The sequence below is a fragment of the Lagopus leucura genome, unplaced genomic scaffold (assembly GCF_019238085.1).
Source record: "Lagopus leucura isolate 7727_CA_CO unplaced genomic scaffold, USGS_WTPT01 Super-Scaffold_760, whole genome shotgun sequence".
Taxonomy (NCBI): Eukaryota; Metazoa; Chordata; class Aves; order Galliformes; family Phasianidae; genus Lagopus; species Lagopus leucura.
Window position 1 is genome coordinate 79,080 of NW_024962257.1, and position 26,218 is coordinate 105,297.

The following is a 26,218-nucleotide window of genomic DNA, read 5'->3' on the forward strand; positions in this document are numbered from 1 at the left end:
TTTGCAGACATAATAAAATTTATTTCAATTCCATGCATTACGGTAGCTACAAGTGTACTCAAATGAAACTGAAGGACAATAACTTCTTCTGTCCATACAATGTAGCTGTAAGTGAAATGAATGGGAATTCCACAGTTACAAAGAAACAAAACAAAAAAAAAAAAACCCAAACCAAAAAAACCCCAAAAGGGTAAATCTGTTTCAGTTCTGAGTTCTGTAAATTCAGATACAGTCACTTGATTGTGAACTTTTGGGAGAAGGGGCGGCCTTGCCACAATTATACAACTGAAAGTGTTCAAGGCCTTCTGAAGAAGCTCTGAATATACCTTTTACTACTTCCTACTAATACTCTGGAAAATTAAAAAAAAAAAAAAAAAAAAAAAAAAAGCCTTCATCCTGATCATTAGAATCAGGATCGCAATTGTAGACAGTCCACCTTAAAAGTGCAGCTAAATAGGGTTTAATTCTGCAGCTCCTTCAGGTTGTACTGAGAGTAAGATTTACGCTGAACCAGTTTCACTTCTCACTTCCCAAGAAAAAGGTCACCTGTCCTTACATTGCTTTTTGATATGCAAGTTTACAGTCTATGATTGATTCTGACCCTCCTATATGTCAATATGTGCAAACTCTTGGGGATTTAAATAGTCTTTCTCCCTCAGAACTTTCAAACAGCAAGGATTATCCAAGCCCTGTAAATTAAAGACAGGACAAACTGAATAACTTACATAACTGGCACATTTTAATCGACCCAGTTCTCCCACAAAATGCAGCTCTTACAAATACTAGTAGGCACTACTGCCACCAATTTTTGTTTTTGCAATTTCACTGATTTACCGGTTGTTGGAATTCTCTGCAGATAAGAATTTTAAAATGCTGGATTTTTATAAAGACAATATGTAGTTCTAGTCTGCAAAATTGACTGTGTCTAATAGTGATGTTAAGTCAACCTAAATTTGCTGAAAATATTAATAAATGTAAAACTAGTGAAAGTGCCACATTAGCACAAATGTTTTTAATTTTAAAGATGCACTGAGTGAAGGAAAGGGGCAAAAGGAATTATCTAATTACAAACTTGGTTGAGTGCCTAATTGCCTCATTTAAAACTGTGCATGTGGGGAGGCTGAGAAGTTTAGAAAAATCCAAGTATCCAAATATCTGGTTACTGGACAGTTAAAAAGCTAATGCAATTGTTTGGATAAAAAACATTATTCAAAAGCAATTCAAATACTGAAAAAGATTTCAAATTGAATAGTTTTTATTAACATGGTAGTCATCTTTGTAACATGTGCACACACACTCGCACACTCTGAATTATCTGCCTTGAAAAAAAAAAGTCTTTATATGTCAGGGGAAATTAAACGTTAAAAATCCATTAGAATTTCGTAATTATAGGCAATTATGTCCACATGACTACAAAGCTATTGCCAAATCTTTCCAAGGAAGCAGAATTTGGGAGAAAACAAATTTGGGGGGGAAATTCAGTGGCATAGCAGAGCTCTCAATATGAGAAAGCTGACATAATGTGGACCTTTGCTGTGAAATTTGTCTTTGCAAAATATGGGGAGAAGTTAATTAATGGGCAGAAAATAAGAAGGCGGAGTGAAGTAGGCTTCTGCAGAGTCGGTTTTCCTCACAGTATTACGCGGGGGTCATTGAGAAAAATGCTTAGTCCTTCTCTGGAACCAGTTTCAGAACTTTTCCAATTGCAATGGTCTTACCTAAACCAAGGAGACAAACACCACAGTTACATACATTGTGGAAAAAAATATGCGCAATCTCTTACGAGCACAAAAGCTTTCGCCAGAAACACAGGCTGTCCAGTGTACCAGAAATAATACAGATAATAAATTTCTGTGTTGCATGATGAAAGCACCAATATATTTTAGAAGTACTATAAAAGAGTAAATAGAAATAGTAAAACCTGTTGTTTTCATGTTAGAACATACATTACAGATCACGGAAAGTGTGCTCTGTATCCAGTTAAGCAGAATGCAAAGCTGAATCCTTCTGCCAGATCTGTTTATTTCTTTTAAAGATAACAGTTGTATCTTTTTGGTCTCTCAATAGAGATACTATGGTATTTGTATCCTGGGTAGACATTCCAGGATGCATTAGGAGAACAGTGCTCATAGTTCTTCAAATTCAGCCCTTTATCTCAACAGCGTACCTTTCTGTAAATTATTCCTCTAACATAAAACATACTAAATTCTAGCACTTCAACCAACAATAATTTTTATTTACTTTCTGCTGTTACACAGACACAGTAATTTCAACTAGATGTTGGCAATGCTTCATTGTCACGCACAATCTATTTGTAATAACTGTATTTTTGCAGCACTCTTACCCTCATCTCTTAAGGTAAAGCGACCCATCTGAGGGAAATCTTTGAATGTCTCAAGGCAGATAGTTCCTGCTGTCCTTAAACGAGCAATGCATACTTGATCTTGTTTCACAAAGCGAGGCCGTGTCTTACTTTTTTCTCCTGTTTTTTTGTCCACCAAGCAGATTAAGGCCTGTAAAAGAGGAAATAATATTTAGTATTATTAATAGCTGTGAATGCTAAAGCAGTGGTTATTTCTTTTAAGACTTACTGCATAAAATAATCCATCTTCACTGAAGATCTGTGCTAACAGCTACAGCCATTTTTGGAACTTTGTTTCATTAGTCACTCTAGAGAACTCTTCACCCCAGTAAGTACATTGACTAGATTCATATCACAACTTACTGTTATCTCAACTTCTTCAATACAGGTGTGGATGTGCAGCACAGCATTGTAACCTGGGCAGATAATGGATTTGTGCTCAATTATCACTATCTGTAAGAAAAAAAAAAAGTTCATTTCTCCTTTTCTTCTATTAACTATTAAAATGTAATTCAACACACAAGCATAACTTCTTTGTTAGATGAAGACTTGGAGATGACTAAGTTGTTTCTAACTGAAGAATTGATTTGACAAGATCCTGTTCTCCACGTTATAGGTGTATAAAACTTAACTAAGTTACATTCAAAACAAACAACATTTTTTAAACTCAGACTGATGAGGTCAGAATAGCTTTGTATATTATTGTCAGTTAGTTTAGAGATACAATAACAAATGAGAGGTCTCAAATGAAACTGCTAAAAATTAGGTTTGGTGGAACAGGCAAAATATTTTGATGCTTTTTATCCACTTACACAGCAATCAAATGTTAATTATTCTACCTGGGCATCAAACGTGCGTCCAGAATGACACAGGTTGTTGGAATCACAGAGAATAAATCCTGGCAGGATCTCTTCCTCTTCAATTCCCTTCAGTCTGATCTTTAAATTTTCACCTGGGGCTACTGAATCAGTTTCTACATCATCAGAAAGGATTCCAAGAACTTCCACGTTGTGCTTTAGGCAAAAAAATGCAGTTTTCTGTTATGAATAGTTTAGTCTGGTACAAAATCACTTCAGTATAACAGGATTTCAATAAATAAACTCATTATCATTTAATTCCATTATATTCAGTTTTGTAAGCTTCAAAAAACAAAACATTTGAGTGATGAGTCATTAGAATTCAAAGCAGTGTATTTATTCAAAAAGATTTTATTTCATATAATTCTATATCATATGTTTAATAGAAAGAAAGCAGATTTCAAAATATATCCACTATGTCTCAAAATAAAATTAGTTCAAAAAATTTACTAAGATATGAGAGGGACAATAGATGCAAACTGCTAACTAAGGAGAATGCAACCTATATTGTTGTGCAGTCATTACATTCCAAATGAAATAGCTTGAATACAAATGTGATCCATGAAATCCTTCAGTATCAGAATTCTACAGGATCTATTTTTATCATCTTCTCCAAAAAACAGATTCACGAACGCTCTAAGAAGAAATAAAAACTTATTTCCTTGATCTTTCTATATGCTGTAATGTCTCTTCTAATTTTGTGTGTGTGTATATATATGTGTGTGTGTGTGTGTGTGTGTGTGTGTGTGCGCGTGTGCGTTACTAGCCAATATAAAACATAGGAGCTTTTTCAGAAAAAGTTCCTGAAGCTTAGGTTAAATACTCATTAACTGCAAAAGCAACTAATAAAAGAAGAATGTCATTAAAAACACTGGATATTTCCTGAATAAAAATTCTGTAATAGTTTGGTTAAACACATTTAGAATCTCTTATTTTCTCCACTCAACCCCAAAATAACAAGCAGTAGTTTTATAAAATGCTGTTGTCTGTTAAATGACCTTAAGAAAGCTTAAGTGATCTTAAGTAATCTTACTGAAGCTGACATACTTTCAGAGGGACCTCAACAGGCTGGAGGGCTGGGCTCGGGTGAACCTAATGAGGTTCAACACGGCAAAGTGCAAGGTTTTGCATTTGGGCCGGAAGAACCCCAGGCACCTGTACAGGCTGGGAGGAGTGGGCCTGGAGAGCAGCTCGGCAGAGAAGGACCTGGGTGGGGGTCCTGATGGACAAGAGACTGAACATGAGCCAGCAGTGCGCTCTGGCAGCTCGAAAGGCAAATGGGATCCTGGGCTCCATCAGGAGAGGGGTGGTCAGCAGGGACAGAGAGGTGATTGTCCCTCTCTACTTGGCTCTTGTGAGGTCCCATCTGGAGTACTGTGTCCAGGTGTGGAGCCCTCAGTACAAGAAAGACATAGAGATTTTGGAAAGGGTCCAGAGGAGGGCGACTAAGATGATCAGGGGGCTGGAGCACCTCCCCTATGAGGACAGGCTGAGGGAGTTGGGCTTGTTCAGCCTGGAGAAAAGAAGGCTGCGGGGTGACCTCATTGCAGCCTATCAATACCTGAAGGGAACCTACACCCAGGAGGGGAGTAAACTCTTCAAAAGGGCTGACAACAGCAGGACTAGGGGAAATGGATCCAAGTTGAGGGAGGGAAGATTTAGGTTGGATGTTAGGGGGAAGTTCTTTACTAGGAGAGCGGTTAGGCCCTGGAACGGGCTGCCCAGGGAGGTTGTGGATGCCCTGTCCTTGGACGTGTTCAAGGCCAGGTTGGACGGGGTCCTGGGCAACCTGATCTGAATGTGTATGTTTGGTGGCCCTGCTAGGCAGGAGGGTTGGAACTACATGATCCTTGAGGTCCCTTCCAACCCGGGTGATTCTGTGATTCTGTGATACTTTGATTAAGAAATACCAGCTTTCAGTTAGCTATAGATGTGTTGTACATTTGAGTATCAAGATATTTTATAGCAAACTGCCTCAGTGTATAGAACTGGAAAAAGTGCCAGGTTAAACAAGATGACAAATAGTTAGCAAAATTTCCTTTTCGCTTTTTTTGTAAGAAGGGAAGGAAAGGGAAGGGAGGTAAGGTTCAGTAAGGGAAGCGAACACAACCATTATTTTAGTACACTAGTCTTCTCTATCTCCCAAACTATATTTTCAAATTCTTCATTTTTATATTCTCTTCAGGTCAACACAATTATTTCAAATAACAATTTTACATTAAGTAACAGCAGCCTACCTACATAACCTACTCTTAACTAGAGCCATCCTTAGGTTTTTTGTGGGCCCTCTAATAAATACAACACAAAACACTTTAAATAAACTGTTTGTTTGTAGCACTAGTGATTTAGTTTACAAAAAAAGATATAATGTGAGTTATGAATGCTAAGGAAATGAATGACACACATACATGTATGTGTACACCTAGGAACGTCAGTTGTTACTTGAGTCTTTAATTTAGAAATTGTTCTGATTTAAAGTAGTAAATGAATACATTTAAGAATCAACCTGTTTTCAGAGTAGAAATATTTTCTAAATATCTAAACCTTACCATACCTTGTTTGGCATCATCACAAGCTGTTGTCCTTTGCAAATTGAGCCTGATTCCAGCTTTCCAAGGACCACAGTGCCCATATCCTTCATGAAAATAAATTGGTACATTAAAAATTAAAAACATTTTTTTCCTCAAGAGTCTGCTTTATAATACTTAGAAAAGTGTAATTACTTAACCCTATGAAGTTATAGAGCACAGCAATACTTGATGTTTTGGAAACTGTTCTCACAAAACATTACAGATTAGAAGTCTTAATGTCTCTGTCATTATTCCACAGTTGGAAAGACAAAACAATACCCTCTAGAAAAACAATAGTCAATTTACTGCTTTCTGAAAATAAACCACTTATCTTTTCAATACTATCATTTTAATTTGTACCTTATATTTATCCACAATTGGCAGCCTGATTGGTCCGTCAGCTGAACGGTTGAAGTTTGGCAAGTTATCCAGATATGGAATAAATGGTAATCCACTAAAAGCAGAAGGCATTAATTTTAATTATACAAGCACCCATCTATTTTAAAAAAATACTCAGAGTGAATAAATGCAAAGGGAAATATTTTCATATGTTATTGTTGATCACTGTGCCCTCTAATAGATAGCTGTATCCATCATAACATCCCATCATTAGTGTTCACATCACCCAAGCTAACACTTTATACCTAGGAAGTGCACATGGTTATGTAACATTTTAGGTATATTTTACACATTATTCCCTTGACAATCCTGCTCAATACACTTAGTACGTTTTGAATAGTCAAAACCCATCAGATAGTTTCAAATATGATTTTTGTTAATGTTTTAACTGCTATCAAGAATACTGGAAAATATGATGTCTAGTACTCCTATTTGTGGCTTGTCACTAATTATAATACAGTTTCAAGCAAACTTCACATCAAAAGTTACTCATCCTAGCAACGTATGCAATCACTGATAATCTGAAATGGTAGTAAGGCATTTAATTCCACAAAGGCAAAATTTAATAAATACTAATACTTTTACAGAATCTGCTAACTCCAACCTTTTATGGCTTTCATGTTCAGTTAATTACATGGGCTCCGTGTTCTTCCTGCCATACTCATACTTCCTCAAGTACTTCAGCCAATAATTCTTAAACACAGATATAATATGCCAAGCTATACTTCCAACTTTCACTGTAGCATTTATTCCTATTGAAATGTAACTAATATGCAAGCCATTGAATTTAAGATACATACATATACCAAGGACAGAATTCAGACTGTTCCTTAAGATTTGCTCCAGTGAGTCCTGAGCAGGGCATGAAATGAATATCTTTCTTGGGATTAAAGCCAACTTTCTTCAAAAATGGAACCAGTTTCTCTTTACATTCCTCGTATCTATTTGAAATGAGCAGTACATCAAAACTTGAATTTTTCAAACATGACATAACAACAAAATCAGCCTTATTTAAATTCTCAGCAGTTATTTTGTAAACAGCAAAACTAATAAATCTCAGTGGGCTAACTGCATTTTCTCCCCAGTCTTTCAGTACAACTGAGTAGTGCCTATTTCCCTTATTCCTCTGCTCCATAGAGCACAACTAGTTTTCTCCCACTGACCAATTAATGGATGGATAAACAGCAGCACATACCAGATAAACTTTTAAGCAAGAGGCACAGGGCAAGATACCAGGACAGACAAAGCAGATAGCTACTGAGATCATTCTGCAGGCTTTCATGCTACTGATGTCTTTGTTTCTTCCCATATTCTGTATCATTTCACAAGACAATGCTGTTTCTATTATGCTTGTTCCCTTTGGTTTCTGCTGAATTCAGTAACGTCAAAAATTCTAGGAAGGTTGGGGCACAACCAAGAGAGAACAATTGGCCTTGCCTTATTCAAGTAGCACACCAAACTGATGTAAGGTTGCATAATCCCTGATAGCTTTCCTCAAAAACTTTCATGATTCTTGACAGCATGACAGGTACTCTGACATTCTTAAGATATCAAAATAAGCATAAGCATAAGCAAGGTGCTCTGACTCTTATTGCAGGAAGAACTGTAACCCATCACTACAAAAACATCTCTAGGGAAATGCTGTTCTCACCAAACCTAAGCTAGGAGTTTAACAGACACATGGCCAAGCAATCAAGAACTGGCAAATTAAACTACAGAAAGCAAAATTTCCTCTCAAGTTCAGTATAAAGTTTCAAGGTTTCCAGAAAAAAAAAAAAAAAGACACAAAATAAGTTAAAAAATAGCTTATTTTGATATCTTTTGATGACATTTTCATTGTTATGTTAAACTCACCTTTCATTACTCCAGTTTACAGTTGGATCATCCATTTTATTAATAAGAACTATTAAATGTTTTACACCTGCTGTTTTTGCTAACATGGCATGTTCTCTCGTCTGTCCACCTTTTTCAAATCCAGTTTCAAACTCTCCTTTTCTTGCAGAAATAACCTAGTTAAGAGTGCATATTTTAATAATAAGCTCTACAGTTCTCTCAGTAGAACAACAGACAATGGACAATATTACCTTAATCCAAAATAACTTTGGTAGTCAAAATTGATAAAAGCTTGGAAAATATACTGGTATAGCCTGAATATTATCCATCAGTTTCTGCACTAATGTATATAAAAACCACACAGTAATTGTGAACTATTTTAAAAAGCTCTTCAGTTACTCCAAAAGATACTTCAGATTTTTAAATTTTGGCTACTTTAGCCAATCAAATGAGTAAATAAAGTAAGTCAAAAGCATAATTCCACAATACATCCAAAACAGAACAGCCTAATTTGACCTTACCAGCACTGCAAGATCAGCTTGAGAAGCTCCACCAATCATATTTGGAACAAAGCTCTTATGCCCAGGAGCATCTAGAATAGTGAAGTGTTTCTTCTCAGTTTCAAAGTAGGCACGACCTACTTCCACTGTTTTACCTTTGTCACGTTCTTCTTGGTTTGTGTCTAGGGCCCATGAAAGGTACCTACAAAAAACACATTGTTTTTATATTAATTTTTACTTAAGTATGAACATTTGGTTATCATAAAATTTCTTTTTCCCTTAACAATTCTTAATCACATAAACACTACCAAACTAAAGCATTTTCAACACCAATAGTGACTTTTTAGAATGTTATTTGAGTTTTACTGCCCAGTGCTAGCTGTCCTACACATAAACCTGTGCAATTCTGAACAACAGTTTTCAATTCCTAAGTTCTCCAGGTATGATCTAACCTCAAATACTACAGCACTGAGCTTCCCTCAAGTTTGAAAAACAAACTTGTGTGGATCGAACACAAAACCATTCCCTTCTTGAACATGATTAACAGTTCTGATTTGCAAGTATTTTTTTGCTTCAAAATTAAGCAGAAGTTGGCTGAAATAGATGTTGGAGTTAAGTTTAGACAAACGAAGTGAAGAATAAACTGTCAAAAAAAGATTTTTATTTCAGGATTTAAAAATAAAAATATTTAAAAAAAAATAAAAAAAATCGATGAACAGAAGAGAGAGAATCCAAGTAACACTCAATAAGTAGTAATAATTGAACTGGCTTAAAAACAGTTATTTTTAAGTGTTAACTGCAGCTTAGTTTAACTTTTCTATTGTCTTGATGATTTCTAAAGAGATAGTTGCTAACTCAGCTGAGCAGTAATCAAGAGATGGAACTTCAGGGACCATGTAACTCACAGACATTATGTTCAGCTCAATGGAGTCAGAGGATGCACTAAATACTGGGAATTACAGTTACACAATCACACTCTTCCCTAGGGAGAAGCTAGGTTTTTTGTTACTCACTGAAGTCTAGATAGTGAGCTAGATAGCAACAGTGCACATGATCTTATGCTGTTGTAAACCATGGCTGGAAGATTTCAGTCAAGTTACAGGTCAAGTTTTTCTCAGCTTACAGAAGTCAAACAGGAAACCAATGCATGGTAACTGGATAACAAAGCTTCTTTTGCACTTTGGTTTTTAAGAAAGGAAATGTATCTTTGAAATTTGAACTGCACTGAAGTGTATTTATTTTTTAAATCATAAAGTGAGATTGTTCAAGTTTCAAGACTCTCAACATGCGAAACAAGATCTCCAGTAATGACAGACGCGCAGTATTTTCTGTTGTATATCAGGATGTACTTTAAGGAAAAAAAATAGTGTTCAATTGCTACTCTCTTTAAAAAAAAAAAAAAAAAAAAAAAAAAAAAAAAAAAAAAAAAAAAAAGAGAAAATCTGTGTCCAAGTTGGCCATCAATATTTAGAAATGTTCCTAAATACTCATTATCATGGCCAAATTCCAACAGGGGAAATTATGCTTGCTTGATAAAAAAGTAACACACGTCACCCTTTCTACCCCTCTACCTCTCACATATAATACAGTTAATTCAGGTCAATGCCCACTCCTAGAGAGTTCCACTGCTGTTCTCTTGCTAAGAAAGTTTTTGGCTGCTGCTGTTCCAACTCCCCATTTCCCTGTGACAGCTAAAAATGAAAAGGTTCAAAGTAAAATCAATTTTCCAGGAGCTGTTTGACAGAGAACACAGGCTGCCATACATGCTCCGTGTGTGTATACAATAAACAAACGAAGAAAAAACACACTACAAACAAGACCCCAAAATCTATACATGACAGCATCGTCTTGCCTGGTAGAAACTTAAGAACACTAGACTCCATGTGCTCTCTCATTTTTCATACAAGTAAATGTTAATGCCATAACTATCCACTTGATCTTTTCTTGTACCTTCTACACTGACAATTTTGATCTCAATCTTTTAGGTCCCTCTCTGCTGTTTACAGGTGAAAGACACAAATTGAATAAACACAAGAGATGTTTGAAAAAAGCATCTGCTTTGTATTCCTTTTACCAGACAACTAGGCATGGTTCTAAGATTAAAAAAAAAAAAAAAAAAAAAGATGAAAAGGGAAAATAAAAAGCAATAAAACCTGTTTCAATGTGAATTGCACTGTTCAACATAGCCCTGGATAAAGCAGTACTGGAAGAAAACAAGAGGTTCCTCCCCTCCCAATCCAAACCCATTTCAGCAAGAAGCAAATCCAATAGGAACAGAGATGAAAAAACTCTCATTTTCATCACAATGCAAAGAAAACAGGATGCTATTATCTTCAATCAGTTTCATACCAGGTTTCTCTGTTTTTTTCTTTAGCTTCTCTTTCATATTTTTCAAGTGTTCTTTTATCAACCATTCCTGTCAAATACCTAAAGAGGGAGGGAAAAAAAAAAGTAATTTTACATAAACAGGAATGTAGTTCCAAATAGTTAGTTATACTATTCCTACAGATTATTTTGAAGAATTGGATCAATCTGATGTGAATAGCAGTGGATTTTTTTCTCCAGAAGAGGCCACACAGTTATTTGTAGGAAGTACACCATCACTGCTTTATGACAGATAAATATCTTTTGTAAGCTTACATGTATAATGCTCTGCAGTAACAAGTCTTGAAAAGAAAATACATCTGATATTTACATATTGGAGATAGGAGAAACTAAGAAAAAGAATGAAATGAAACATCTCTAAAATTTAAAGGAAAATACTTTTTTGTCTCGTTCTTTCTACACATAGAAAGTAATCTATTATTTTAGCAGAGATCTTTCAGTTACCAAAACAGGTTGATGAGGAGCGTACAGTTTTAAAACATCACAACATTCAGCTTTTTCACTCACATACTTCCAACTTATCTTCTAATAATGGTAATCTGCTTAGTTTACAATGGAAAAATCAGCAACAGTAAATAGAACATTAATGACAATCTTGGCATGCACCCTTTTCCTTCCCAGCCCCCTATAACAAAGTGATGTTCTATAAAAATGAAAGACCACAGAAAAATTCCTACCAAAAAATCTAACAAAACAAAGCCCAACAAGCCGTTCAGGAGCCCAGCACACCGGTAGGAGCATTAAGAACAGAAATTTTCTCGTAAATGGAGAACAGACAGTCAGACAACAAAACGCTAATTTGCTCTTGTACGAACTACAAGGTTAAATGCAGCATGACAGCTCCAACATTCCAATTTTGTTAAAACAAAACAAGATGAAAATGCCAAGACAAAGACCTCTCTCTTATGCTGAGAAAATTACTTTAAAATCCTAGGAATACTTCACATCAGCAGGATAGCATTTATTTCTTCATGCACCACATTCCATTTCTTGTTTCTGACAAACCATAAAGATCAAGCTGCACTTATTTACTTATATACCATAAAATACTGCATTTTCTATGCACTATTTTTAAAATAGACTTTTAAAATTACCATTTTAATTTTACATTTTAAATCCAATTAAATCTGATTAAAATCAAATTAAATCAAGTTAAGCCTGCCAATGTTAACACAGGGAATAAGCAATTTTTTTTTTTTAAATTCTCATGAAAAGGATGAAGTTAACAAGCACAAATAATTTAAGAAGCATAATGGAAAATAGTCTCATTCTGAAAAAAAAAAAAAAAAAAAAAAAATGCATTGAGGGTCTTTCCCCCATTTAATAATGCATGCTTTTGCAGTTGTTTCCATAAATTGAAACTCTTAAGGTTAGATCAGCTGAAATTAAAAACCTTCAAAGACAATAAACAGAGTGATGCTTCATCATAAAAAAATATTAGTCTGCTGATTAACTTCAGAAAGAACATAACTTATTTTACTTAATGCATTATAATTCACAAAACAGAACAGCAAATCTAAAAATTTCATTTGAGTTTCCTTACATTATTTGTCCTCCAATAGTTGACTTGCCAGCATCTTAAACAAAAAAAAAAAAAACATAAAAATGTTAAGTCATTCACAATTTAAAATAAAATCCTAGGGGAAAAGAGAAAGCAATTATGATCAAAGTCATCTAACTTGCTTCCAAAGATACAATTCCTAGATTTAATCCAACTGATTTTTTGAAGCATCTCTGTTTCCCTTTTTTCCATGAGTTAACCGTCAATTCATTCACAATAAATAAAAAAATAATGCTTTAATACATATCAACATAGCATCATTTGTAACTAACGAAAACTCAACAAAAGGGACCAGCAACAGCATGGGGTAAACTTGCGTATGAAGCTCTTGCAAAACCACTTTCCTTGCTACCCTTCACTCTTCTACTAATTTCTAGAGGCTGCCCTTAAAATAGGGATGTACCTCTGACCACTGCCTTACTTTTGTGCAACTCTGCTCTGAATTTACCTGAGGACTAAGTTACAACACTTAAAGTGCTAAGAGATTCCACATGTAAAAATATAGGACCCATGATTCAATAGTCCTTTTGTACTTCTGATATCACAAGATTTTTCTGGAGCTTGTTGAAACTATTCAAATAGGATGTTATGCTACAGGTTTCAGGCTTGTATTAAGTTGATCTGTTGTTTATAGTTACATAATTTTTTATTTGCTGAAAAATAATTTCTAAATTCATTAACAATTATTAATAGTAAGAACCTCCTGAGAACATTTATAACAAACAGAAGAGAATCATCATTTTCTGATTCTGTCCTTTGAGTCACTATCACAGATTTGTAACTTCGGCATTCAGAAGAGCAAGTAGTTGAGAAATCATCAACACAAACGCCACTGTGTCCAAGAGAACTCAGACAAGTCCATCCTTGCCAGTCTTCCCCTGAAAGACCTGCTTCAAATTACTTTTTCTAAAACATCCTTATTAGGATGAATGCGCCTATTAACCTCAAGGGAGGATGAATAGCTGTAACAGAAAAACAGAATTAATTTCTAATCTTCCCAGATAATACACAATACAATACATTACTTCCCATCCTTACAACTTACCGACATGCCCAATGAATACTACATTTACATGCTCTTTTTTAGGAGCACCTGGTGGTGCTACCACAGATTTCGGTTTTGGTATTTCCTCCTCCTCTTCCATCATTTCCTGAGTGCCTTCTTCTGAAGGTCCTGCATCCACTACTGGACCACTTCCTTGTTCTGCTTCACTTGTTTCTTCTTTATGATCCCATGACTCTTCTGGGGACATCTCCGTCTCTCCATTTTCCACTAAAAGTTAACCAAATAAATATACTAAACCAGATCAAGAAACTAAAAGGAATGACTACTGAGAACAGCCCCTATCCTCAAGATGCAATCAAAAGATACTGATTATCAAGTCTGATAACATCTTTTTATGTTGAAAAGGCAGATGCTCATTTCTGAAATAGTTATTACTAGGAGTTTTTGGACAATCTTATATGCTAATATCAGAAAACTGTTTCACAGGCAATTAAAAGATTTCTGTTTTAATAAAGCAAAAATTTTATTGGGGGAAAAAATTTTCTGAAAATCAACACATATTCATGCTGGTCTGAATCCATAGAAAAATATGTTTAGAAAGAAAAAGGGAGGGATAATGGTTTAAGTTTCCTGAAAAGCCATACAAATAAAAGGAGAAAGAGACTATTTTCATGTTCTGATTATTCATATTACTAACATTTTTCATTAATCGCCATTTCGTATGTTGCATTTCATATATGGAAAATGACTTCTGAATAAAATGTTGCTGCTTTTTCCAGTGTAATCCAACTGCATCTGTCAGTGCATACTTGTGGTCAGTTTGCTAATCTAAGCATAAAGACTTGATGAATATTAGAAAGGACCAAGGCACAAAGGCTCAGTAAAGTACTCTTCAATTTTGTTCGCAATGATTCAGCAAAAAACAACAACAGAACACAACAACAAAACAGTTGTGGTTATTTTATAAACCTATTATAGTGAAATGGAACTACTTTCATCTTACCAACAGATTCTGAAATTTCCATGTTAACAGCAGCATTTGAACCTAGGGGGAAAAAGGAATCATTAAGTATGTGTGATTATCACAACAATATCAAGAACACAGAATAATAGAGTAAACTAATAAATGTGTAGTTCAGATGCTCGGGCACTTCCCTATGCTATTTAACACAACCTTATTCAGTTTTAAAAGTTCTGCTTCACGCGACCTTTATGGCCTTCAAAAAACCAATTGGACCTTATGTAATTTGCAGAGCCTGCTCTAACACTAAATAATCACTGAATGAATTTTAGAAAAAGATCATACATACATTAAGAAGTGAGATTCTCTGTAATATTCACATTAAGTTGTATTTAATGGAGCTGTACTGTGTTGTCAGAACATAAAAACTACCTTCACAGGAGGCTGTCTGCTCTTCTGGAGAAGTCTCTACAGGTAAACCTGCATTGAAAAAAAGTTTATCAAAGAACACTGTTGTAACCAATTTCCACACTTTTATACAAAGGACCGTTCTTTCAAAAAGTGTATTTAAAAGACTACTTCCACCCACCACCCAGCAGCATTAAATATAGTCTCCAGGCATGAATACTTCCAAAGAGTGCTCCTTCTAAGTTGTAAAAATAATATACCAGTTCAGAAAATAGTTCCTTATCCCTCAAAGATACACTAGAATAAGATCTTATTTTAAAGGAAGCAATTTCTCTATTCACAGTATTATACCCCATCCATCTTTTTTGGAAACACTTGCTGGTTTAACTGTTAGTATCTAACTGATGTTTAGAAACACGAAAACCAGCTTGACCGTTTTTCTTTCGTTCTTTAATAGAACAAAAACATGCAGAAAAGGACCTGATTCTAAGCCTCTTTGCTTTAGCACTGTTTGTGCATTTGCTGCAGACTTCTATAAACTGGAGCAATGCTGAAAAGCTGGAAGAGATCCAGATGACAAAGCTTGCAGGCAGGGTGAATGTGGGTCAGAGCACAACACCCCATGAGCAGCAGCAGCAGAAAGGGCACAGCAACATAGAAGAAAGCATTCAGAGCAAGGTTCCCTACACTTCTGTATCATATCATTTCTGATCTGCATGCCAGAGTCCCAGTGCCACAGGGTCAAATCATTCTTTTAAAGCTTTGATACAGTAAGTAAAAGCAGAAGAGTAGACTATTTTGAGATTCTTTGCAAGAATTATTATTGCCATTTGAGAACCGGGAAAAATCAAGCGTCCCACTTAAGCATGGTAAGCAGGTGGCACAGAATTTAAATATGAACACAAGGCTAATTTTACACGTGCAGAATTAGTTTCAATCCAATGTCATTTGAGCAAGCCCCTGATTTTACTCCCAAAGTTTCTCCACAGTGAAAAACTTGTTACATGACAGTGTTTGTGTACTTGTTCACAAAGAGAAGACCTACAAGTAGTTTAAAAAGGATGGGAACAGAGTTCATTCTCTTGAGGAGTAGCACTCCCGAAAGCAGGTCCATCTGTTAATTTTCATAATCTAAGCAAACTAGAAAAATGAATACATTTTGTGTATGGATGCCATACAGCACTAACACCACACAGCAGCAGGGACAAGACCTATTCTTCATTGCCATAGCCACTGATTAAACTCTGGTCACTTTGATATACAAAGTAGTAGATGTTTTACAAGAGGACTCAGACTTACATAAGACATACTGCTCCTTCAAGACAGGAAAGGAATACAAACTGCTCTAAGAGAGTTCATTGTGAAGGAATCAAGTAAAATAGGACTTATCAATTTCAAAAAGAACAGGCACTAAGTGATGAAAAGAAACACCCTTCAGTAATTTCTTTCTTCTGCTAAAGAATTTCAGGTTAAGGCAGGTTATTCTAGGCACTGGTACCTCACAAACAAGATGAGAAAAGAAAAATCTGAGTCTAAAGTTTCAGATTTGTCATTTGCTCTATGTGGAAATGACCAAATGCCCTGAAGTATACTTTAAGACAAATCACCCCCCCCAAAGAAGGGATGCAATTCTACTTCTTAAACAGCTGCGTTGCCACACTGCACTCTTCATCTTCGCATCAGCAGTACTGCATCTGTAACTACTGAGGCAAAGAAGCAGCTGGGCTGATCAAAAACTGAACTACCCGGCACCTTTTGGCTGTATCTGCTCTCCAAAGCAATTTATCAGCCAGTAAATGAGCACTGCAGTTGCCACTACAGAGCAGACACAATAGCTCTCTCAGTAATTCAAGGAAAAACACTTGACCTTTAAGTTCTGAAACAGTCTAAGCAACATTTAGATTATGAGGGAGGGAGGGGACAGCGAATAATTTGGATCTAGCTGAAACAGGCTTACTACCTAGGAGTCGATGCTGATTTACAGCACGAGCAGACAACAAACCCCACACAGTCCCTGTAGCAAAATGTTTTTGAACAAATTCAGAAGACTGAAGTAACCTTGCTCATTTCCCCTGGGCAGTAAAAGACATTGTAACACAATATCTTTAAAGGTGAGGGAAACTGAGGAAAGTTCCAAGCAGCCCTTTGAACTTACCCCAACCTCTCCAATACACTCAAGCAGATATACAAAGTTTCCAATTTTTGGATTTTCTGGAAGTCAGTGAAGTAACAACTAAGGTTAATACAGTTTGCTACTGTTATAAAAATATTCTATACAGCAAATGGAACACAAAGAAAATCTAACACTTTTTCATGGAGCTTAACAATTCTTAATTCTCTCCTGTGAGCATAACTCAGGTAGGATTCTCATCACATTAGTTAGATTCAAAATGCAGTTTGTGTGAAAAGTGGCTTCAAAGTCATTACATGTCTTAAATGATATGAAATTGTAATGTTAAGTAATGCTTCAAATTCTTGGATTTATGTATGGCTAACAACACTTCAGTTTTATGCAGCACCTTTATACTCCATCCCTCCTCGAACTCTAAATCAGGAACAGCTGCATTTCTTGTTCACCATGTTACAGGAGGTGTGCAGTTTATCTTTAGTCCTCTTGAAAAGACAAACTACTAGGGTTCTGATTAAATCAGTGAAGAAAGTAAAAGTGTTGTAGTTATCCACTGGTAGTACAAAGTTGCATTTATCTATAGGTAGACCATTAGACTTCATGTAATTCACAGTCTAGTCAGAAAAAGGTTTATAAAAAAAAAAAAAGAGAGAGAAAGAAATAAAGAAGTTTTAACAATGTTCACTGAAGCAGTACGCACGATCCCAAAAATGAGTTAAAAATTGCTCTATTTTAAAAACAGGATGATTTGTCTCTTTAAATACTGCTGATGACCTCCAAAAAACAAAAACAAACAAAAAAACCTGTGCTAGAATTCACTTTGCCTACTTAATTTATATTGTATCCTACTACAACAGATGCATTTGTTACGTACTACATCAAGTGGTGTACTTGGAAGCATTTTTGTTGTACAGTAGGTAAAGTTGCACAAGCAGATCCAATAAAGTTGTCATTCAACCTTTGAAAATATTTTTTAAAGCTCTATCTAAACCAGGAAGTGAACAACACTGGGAATTTCTGCTTCCTATTTGCCAAAGCACAAAAACTAATTAACTGGTCTGGGAGGATATGAGGTGCTAAAGGCATGATTTAGAGATGGGACGTGGCAGGTCCAGCTGACAATGGGACTTACTTTGAAGATCCTTTCCGACACAGATGATTCTATGATCATAACTACAGTTCAAATACAGTCCTATAGGCAAATTTACATGCTAAGCAGTAATGAGAGCTCCATCTTTATCTGAACTGGAACATTTACCAGAAGCACAGAATAAACAAACAGCAAATATCTCCTCATAAGCAGATACCGTTCCACGGTAACTGGTAAATCCTCAGAAGCAGTTACCTGAGCCACAGTGCAAACACCTTCATAGAATCTGCTATCATGGCTCAAAGCGAAGCTATAACCTGCTTCCACGTATAGCAGAACTCAGACTTCTCTGTTGCAGAGAGAGTTAAGAACCCAGGCTGGTACTTCCAATACGGGGTCAATTAAATGGTTTGTACAACAGAATGAAGAGTGGAAAAACAAAACAAATGCAGAAAAAAAACCACAAAGAGACAAATTAAGTTTGAAAGAAGTCTTATCCACAAGTCTGAGACTATACAGCAGTTTTGTTGTTGCCTTGGAACTGGAACAACAAGTTCCTTCCCAGGAATTCCTGGAAGGCTAGAGATAAGAAATACACCCACCTTATGAATCCCATCATCTTCCGTACTTGTGATTTGAATACCTGAGTTAGTTCAATATGTATTTACAAAATAGTCATACCACTATGAAAACTTCCATGAATTACATGATGTTTGTTCCCCACTTAAAAGAGAAAAAAAAAAAAAAAAAAAAAGGATATTACACCAAAGTAAAACTTAAATGTCCAAATCAAACCTACAGAGCAGAAGAATCAGAATGAGATTCTTAGTTCTAAAAAAAAAAACAAACAAACCAAACAACAAAAAAACCCAAAAGATACTGTAAGCACAAGTTTAGAGCTAAATGAAATGTTTCATATTCAATATTTTAAAATACACAGATCTCCAAGAGTTCACTATAAGTAATTCAGGCAGTCATTTTCTAAGTTCATTTACATCCAAAATTACTTTCTTCTCTTCTCTGACTTGCTTCATATGGTAAGACCCAGCTTGAGGAAGAGACAGTTTTGTCTAGCTTTTAAAATGAACCAATATATGAGCAGTTTTAATATGACTTAGTAATATTCATTTAAAATATTCATTCACAAAAAAATTTAAAAATACCAGTTGCTTTGTGTTCACAGGATTTTATTACACACTAGCTTAGTAAGACCCACCTTTTTTCCTTCCTCAGTGAGGACACACACCTTAAGTTTATCTTATAAAAAAACCAACATGCTTCTTCGCAACTGAGTCTAAGAAAACTTATAGTGATTTTCAAGAAAAACAGTGAAAAATAAGAGTTTCTTTACAGCCAAATGTCTGTGCTGAAACGACATACTGATTTCTCAGACAATCAGGAAAAAAAAAAAAAAAAATCAAGCTCTCAATTCAACTACTTAACATTTCCACTCTTTCATAAATATATCTCAAAATCTGTAGGAATAGAACAAATAGGACAAAAATCCTGCATACCCCATGGATTTTTACCAAATTAAACTCAGGTCTTAAGATTTATGCATACAAATAGCACATTTCAATATTGAGTCACCTGTCCTAAGCAAACTTTTGTACTGAAACTGTATGAATTCCACTTTCATACAAACCTCTTCATCATACACATCACTGATCAAACACTGTCAGTTTTATTCCTTCACAACAAAACCACCTTTCCACCTTAGCTTCGGACAACTACACGCATCTCTTGCTTGTACGTGTTGCATCATAAAACTGGAGAAAAACACAAGACTTATTAAAATTGAACTTCTACTAGAATGCAAAAATTATTCCAAATTATTTCTGTGTGCACTTTGATAAAACAGCTAAGTCTTAAGATAACACGATGCTTTTCAATATGGTAAATCAGTAAGCTAGCTCAGGGTGCCAGAGACATGGTCAGCAGACCATGCACAGACTCCAGGACAGTTCATCTAATTCACAGCCTGGCTCCTAGCAGTTTGCCTTTTACTGGAGTCATGCAAAGGCCACAAGCCTGATGAGTTATTCCAACAGGAACAACGCAATGCTGGCTACCTGCCTGCAGACAACTGAGATGTTGACAACCAACACCAGAGTGGCACCCTAACTGCAGCACATGCGTACGCTATAGCTGGTGATCTTGCAAGGCAGTGCCAAGACATACAGCCTTTCTCCACGCTGACCACTGTGAAAGAGGCTATGCAGGTCAGCCATCAAGAGTAGCTGATAAAGGACACCAATGCTCCAAACAGTCAAGTGGTAACGTAACTCAAGATTTTTTTTTAATATGTAACTTATGCCATGTCTTAGTATTCACATGATAGCACTAAATTTCATTCATATAAACAGTTAAGGTCACAATTATGAGCTATTTAATAATTACGAGCACTAGTGTCACCAGTTCCCTATGTGTGGAAATTATCATCATGTAGCTACTTAGAAGTTGTTATGAGTAAGCCACATAAACTTGTAACCCATTTAATGCTAGCTCAGTGAACTATAAGTTTTAGACAAAGAAAAAAAACTTTTAGTCCAACTCCTGCCTCCATACAGGACCTCTCAAAAATCAAACCCTTATGTCCGAGAGCACTGTCCAAATGTTCCCTGAGCTATGGCAGCTTCATGCCAGGAACGCGGTCCCTGTTCCAGCACCTGACCACCTTCTCAGTGGGGAACCTCCTCCCAGAACACAGAATGGGGCAAAGCAAGACATCACCAATTTGGAAGTAATTCCACCCAACTCTGGAAATTACAGGCTTCAGAACAGACGCAGTAGATACTACAGACCCTTTGTTTCTGGTTTTAAAGAGGGGAAAAAAAAAAGAAAAAGAAAAAAAAAAAAAAAGTGAATGTTCCCAGCCAGCTACAAAGTAAATAAAAATGAGAGCAGGAAAAACCAAAATGATAGATATTACTACCTATACACAGACTGCGAATGCCCAGCTGCTTGAACGTAACTATTTCAAGAGTAAGCTTTGCAAATCAATATTTACAAGTCTGAGGATATTTAGGGTGTGAAACATTCTAAGGGGCATTGAATCTTTAACCAGGTGCCTGCTTTGCTCGAGACAGTAGGTAGGTGCAAGTTGCCTAAATTAGTCATTGCTGAGTACATTCAGAAATCTGCTTGAAGTGTTCAACATAACATGTGTTAGAAGAAGCAGTAGCACTAGTGCTACCAAAAGGCTCAATGTTATCCTTCTCTACGCCAGCTGTTACATTATATACCTATTTGCTCCTCTTATTGTTTTATCACTGTCACCTTTTCCTTAGCACAAGCACTGCATACTGCACTGAACAATTCAGGTGGGAAGGGACTCTGGGAAATCTTCTAGTTCGGTCACCTGGTTCAAGCAAAATCAGCAGTGAAGAGCAGAAAAATGACATGTAAAAATTAACAATGTAAAGCCCATGCAAGGGAGCTGCAATAGATTTTACCAGAAACCCCACATACATTCAAGTACTATGACAAAAACATAACCATAATAATGTAAATTGATGCTGCATTTGCTGATGTTGCATTTGGATAAACTTTGTTTGGATTTCAGGTATGAATTATTAACACTTCAATTTTCTCAAGAGAAAAAAAAAGTGTTGCAACTGCTCCTTTGTGCATTAATACAGAAACAAACAAAAATGCAATAGTATTGATTTACAACATTAATAAAATTTACTAAGAATAAGTCACAGAACAGCAAAGCTGCGAGGGGCATCTATGATCAAGAACGTTTAGAGGCATTAGCACAACCATACTGTCATTTTAACTATCACACCTTGCCTTAATTTAGTTGAGCTTGCTAGTCCAGCAGAAGCTTTCCTAAAAGAAGCTTCCCCCTAGAAGCATAATTCGCTCTAGATGTTCTTGACGCGATTCATTGGAAGGCAGTCTGTGCTATCTGTCGCAAAGAAAATTTGGAAGCCTCTATTTCACACTTCTGATGGAACTCCCAGAAAGATTTCGAGCAAATGAGTTTTGACACAACTTGATAAAAGCAGGTCCTCACAAATACAACATTTTTTTAAAGATACACTTCTTAGATTCAGAAATTTAAACAATATACTCTTTTTGCTTATAATCAAACAGTAATTCTAAACTGATTCTTAAACTATCTGCAAGCAGAAATTTCATTAGCAGTAAGCACTAGCACACAATTTGCTATCAAAAGAAAGCAGAAAAAAAAAAAAACAACCATGATTTGGAATGAAGGTATCAGAAGCTTCATAACTTTTAGGAAAGCAGCATTTCACCCCCTGAATGGTTTTCCTCTGAACATCATTTCAGTGCTCTAAACACACAACAGGATTTTTAGATAAATTACTAAAAATATGAGTTACTGTGTGTAAAAAGAAACACTATGACATACAACTGCCAGATAAGTGAAATCAGTTCTGTGGAATTTCTCTATACCCAATGCTAATACTACACATTGATCTTAATCTACAACACTCTTTGAATTACAAAAGAAAGACGACATCTCAACACAACTCAAAATCTCAGTAAGAGAAAGTTCTAAGGAGAAAAGAGTTACTAAAACTTAGGTTCAGGCCACTTAAGCTGACAAACAATTATCTAGACTCTTCTTAAGAGTTCAGATATGGGTCCTACTTAATTCAAAGAAGTATCTGCACAGTCCTCAGTACAGGTAATAAATATTTTCGTACCCCATAGGATAATAGAGAATGTATGTCATGGAACACCTAATTGCCTACAGAAGCAAAAGCAAACTTGATTGCTGAAAAGTAACCTATGATTATACAGTGGTGCTGAATATGTTGTCCCGATTTCTTTCCAGAGCCAGCTCCACCTAGTTCTCCTACTCAGGAAAGTAGTTGTTGTCACTTTATACAAAACACCTGCCAGGACAAGACTGTCAATTACTTTAACTGAGTACATCATAGCTGGAAAGGAAAAAAAAAAAAAAACCAAAACAAAAAAAAACAACCCACACCAAATAGAGTCCTCCAGTTAAGAAAAAATAATTTATCTTATTTATTAATAAGAGTAGAAAAGAACAGCAGATTTTTGTCTACTTAACTTCAAGGACACTCAAGTCTAATTATAGAAAAATGAAATTATGAACCTCAAAGAAGATATAGAAGCAAGTCGAATTCAAATCAGGTAGATCACAGCACTATATAGGAAATGTACTCTTCAACTAAGATAAAAAGAAAGGCTATTCTGATCACTCCAGATTAACAACAAGCTTTCAGTAAAGTCACCCTTAGTATCTGGAAAGACAGAAACTTACCATAAGCCCTTTAGGTAGCAAAAGAGGGGAGAAAATTAAAGCATGAAGAAATAAATACAATGAACAGGTAAGGAAAAGTAGTTCAAATCCTATTAAAATACTGGAAGTCTTGGGGAAAAAAAGCTTTACAGAGTGGCTGAAGGGAAAAAAAAAAGTTCTCCTAACATTAAAAAAACCCAAAAAGTTTTCAGTCAAAGCACTGATTACAAAGTTAAAAAGACTTAGGTACAAGGTTGGCTAAAAAAACCACAGAAGAATTAAATATTACTTAAAGCTGAATGACATGTTTAGAACAGCCTCGAACTTCCTCCTCTACCTCTACAGTGAGCCTTACACACCAGTGAAACTTAACACACACATTTAATCTCAACAAGATCCAACAGTCCGTCCAAGGCGCTTCTTTGAAGCATGTTTCAGCGCACTGACATACTGTCTGCCCCACATAGAACATAAGCTACATTTCTCAATAAAGATCAGGAATGCTTAACAGCTGTAAAAATAACACCCACAATCAATGTTTTCTCTAAAACAGAAAAGGGGTTAATGTAATGTAAATTTTAAAGGATCATATGTGAAAGTTACAGATTCAGCTATCAACATCAGCTGAGTGTAGATCCCAGTAAGTGCCAGACTAACTTACGTACTAAATCAGCACACAATGGATAACAAGCCATGATTAACACAAAATCATAATAAACACAGTTTAACAAGTAGCAGCTTTAGTGAAATAAAACTACTGCAATCAATATCTGAAATACGAGCTTATTCCAAACTGTATCAGGAAGGATACAGAAAGATTCTACGGAGAAAAAAAAAAAAACAACAACAAAAAAACCACAAAAGAACACAGGAAAGTGTCTCTACCAGGTCACAAACTCCTTAGCTGCAAGTGTGACACTGATATATTGCCACAAAACTAACCAATATGTCTGACTTCTGGAAGAACCTTCAGTTTGGAGCTGGAAATTGAAAAGAGGCTCTCCTTAAATATCCCATATGCAAAGTAAACCTAGTATTAATGCTGCCTGCACAGCCCTTCAAAATTAAAAGCTGGGCAAATCACAAGTCCGTCCACTGACATAGGCCAGACAGGCTAATCTCCATTCCTTCCGAGCTGTTTATCAGCTTCATGTTAGAATAAAGTTAGCTACTTGATGTGATCTTCAGAAAGACATTTAAAATATGCCTGAAACACTGGTGGCAGAAGCAGTGCCATTCCCCCACTAACACTACGCATATCACCACCAAAATCATCAATCACTGTCTCTAGAGGTCGAGGAAAACGACCGCTGTGTGGCTCATTCTCCCCACGGGTGACCCTTCGCAAGCGAAGGCAGGCAGGATGAGGCAAGGGGGGGGCCCCCGCGCACAGAGCGCAGCACCCGCACCAGGGCTCTGCCTCCCACAAGGTCGCCTCTGCCGTACCACCGGGTCCTGCGAAAGCCTCCCTAAGGCCCCACAGGCTTTGGGGACGGGCAAGCGGCCACCACCAACCTACCTACAGCAATGCTATCGCCCCTCCGGACAGACAGAGCCGCGTGACGCCCCTCGCGAAGCCCCTCTCCCGCGCGAGACTTCCCCACCCCCGGGCACTCCGGGCCTAGCGCTGCCTTCTGACCCCCGCCAGGCTGCGAGCCACCTCGCAGGCCAGCGCAGCGCAGCCCGGCTCCCCCACGCTCCGGAGGCCCCGCGCCACCCCCCGGCCCCGCGCAGCCCTTTCCTTCTTCCCCCGCACCGGGCCCGGCAGCCGTCACCCCGCGCTCTTCCAACGTGGCCCCATCCCGGTGCCCACCCCGTCCCACTCACCGTGGGGCGGCGGCAGGCCGGGCGGGGGCGACGGTGGCGGCAGGCCGGGCGCCGGTGCCCCTCTGAGGAAGGACGGCACGAACTCGGCAGCGTGGACATTGGGCACGAAGGGTTTAGCGTTGACGTTCAGCTGCCGGCTGAACGCCGCTCCAAGCAGCTCCTGCTGGGCCTCGGCCTCCGCGGCCGGCGGGGCGGAACCCGGGCTGGCGCCGCTGCCCGTCTCGATGTCCGCCTGATCCCAGCAGTCAGGGGCCGAGTCGCTGCTGCTCCCGCTGCCGCTCCCGTTCGCCTCCATTTTGTGGCTGCCCCACAAGCCTCTGCGGCCGTGAAGCGTCTCCCAGCGTCCGGGGTAAGAGAGAAGCCGGCGGCAGCACCGACTCAGCACTCGCTCCGCCGATTCCGCGTGCACTCCGCCGCCCCGACGCGCAGCTTAGTATGGCCTCCCGGAGTTGCCGTACCCCCTTCTTCCGCCCTCCCCGCCCGCCATTTTAGTAGTTTTTAGGTGCCCGGGGCCTCGTCCCACAGTACGGACCAGGAGGGGTGCGGGAACTGCAATGCCCGTCGTGCATTGCGCCAGCACGACCTCCCCGGAAGAGATGGGAAATGTAGTCATCTGCGTCTTCTGTGCACCCAGAAACCACACTTCCCGTCAGTCTTTGCGCTCGCCTTTCGCTCGTGCAGTCTCCGCCTACAGTTTCTGGAGAGACGAAAGGGGCAGTTGGCGCCAAGGCCTTGGCAGGGCGGGAGGTCTGTATGTGCCCCAGCAGCCCTGGTGCCAGCGTTCTCTCCGGAGGTGCTTGTGGCTGCTCCGCGGAACTCTGGGAAAGGCAGTTCGGAGATGCTCTGGGAAGTAGCGGGCTGCTCTGCTTCCCTTACGCCGCGTGGCGGGCGGTTAGGAGCGGCTCGGGCAGCAGTCGCAGGGCGCTATGTTGTAGGGGAGAGCAGAGAGTCATGGGCGCTCCCAGGGGCTGCGTGCAGAGCAGCTCTCGGTCTGGCTGCGCTCTGTTTCTGTCTGAGCTCCGGCCCCACAAAGCTGGCTTCTGCGGCAGGTGAAGGCACACCTCAGCGACAGGATGCACTATGAAG

At 37.8% G+C, this 26,218-nt stretch overlaps 1 protein-coding gene across 1 annotated transcript; it reads right to left on the minus strand.

Moving 5' to 3' along the window:
• Positions 1–25,566, minus strand: GSPT1 (G1 to S phase transition 1). Its single transcript, XM_042864530.1, has 15 exons — positions 25,133–25,566; positions 14,867–14,914; positions 14,477–14,518; positions 13,513–13,740; positions 12,450–12,483; positions 10,871–10,948; positions 8,543–8,723; positions 8,043–8,197; positions 6,989–7,129; positions 6,150–6,243; positions 5,774–5,854; positions 3,202–3,375; positions 2,726–2,815; positions 2,345–2,513; positions 1–1,718 (listed from the first exon to the last, which is right to left on the minus strand). Exons 1-15 carry the CDS (start codon positions 25,425–25,427, stop codon positions 1,666–1,668), a joined length of 1,863 nt encoding a protein of 620 aa, XP_042720464.1. The 5' UTR covers positions 25,428–25,566; the 3' UTR covers positions 1–1,665.
• Between the last annotated feature and the right edge of the window lie 652 nt (positions 25,567–26,218).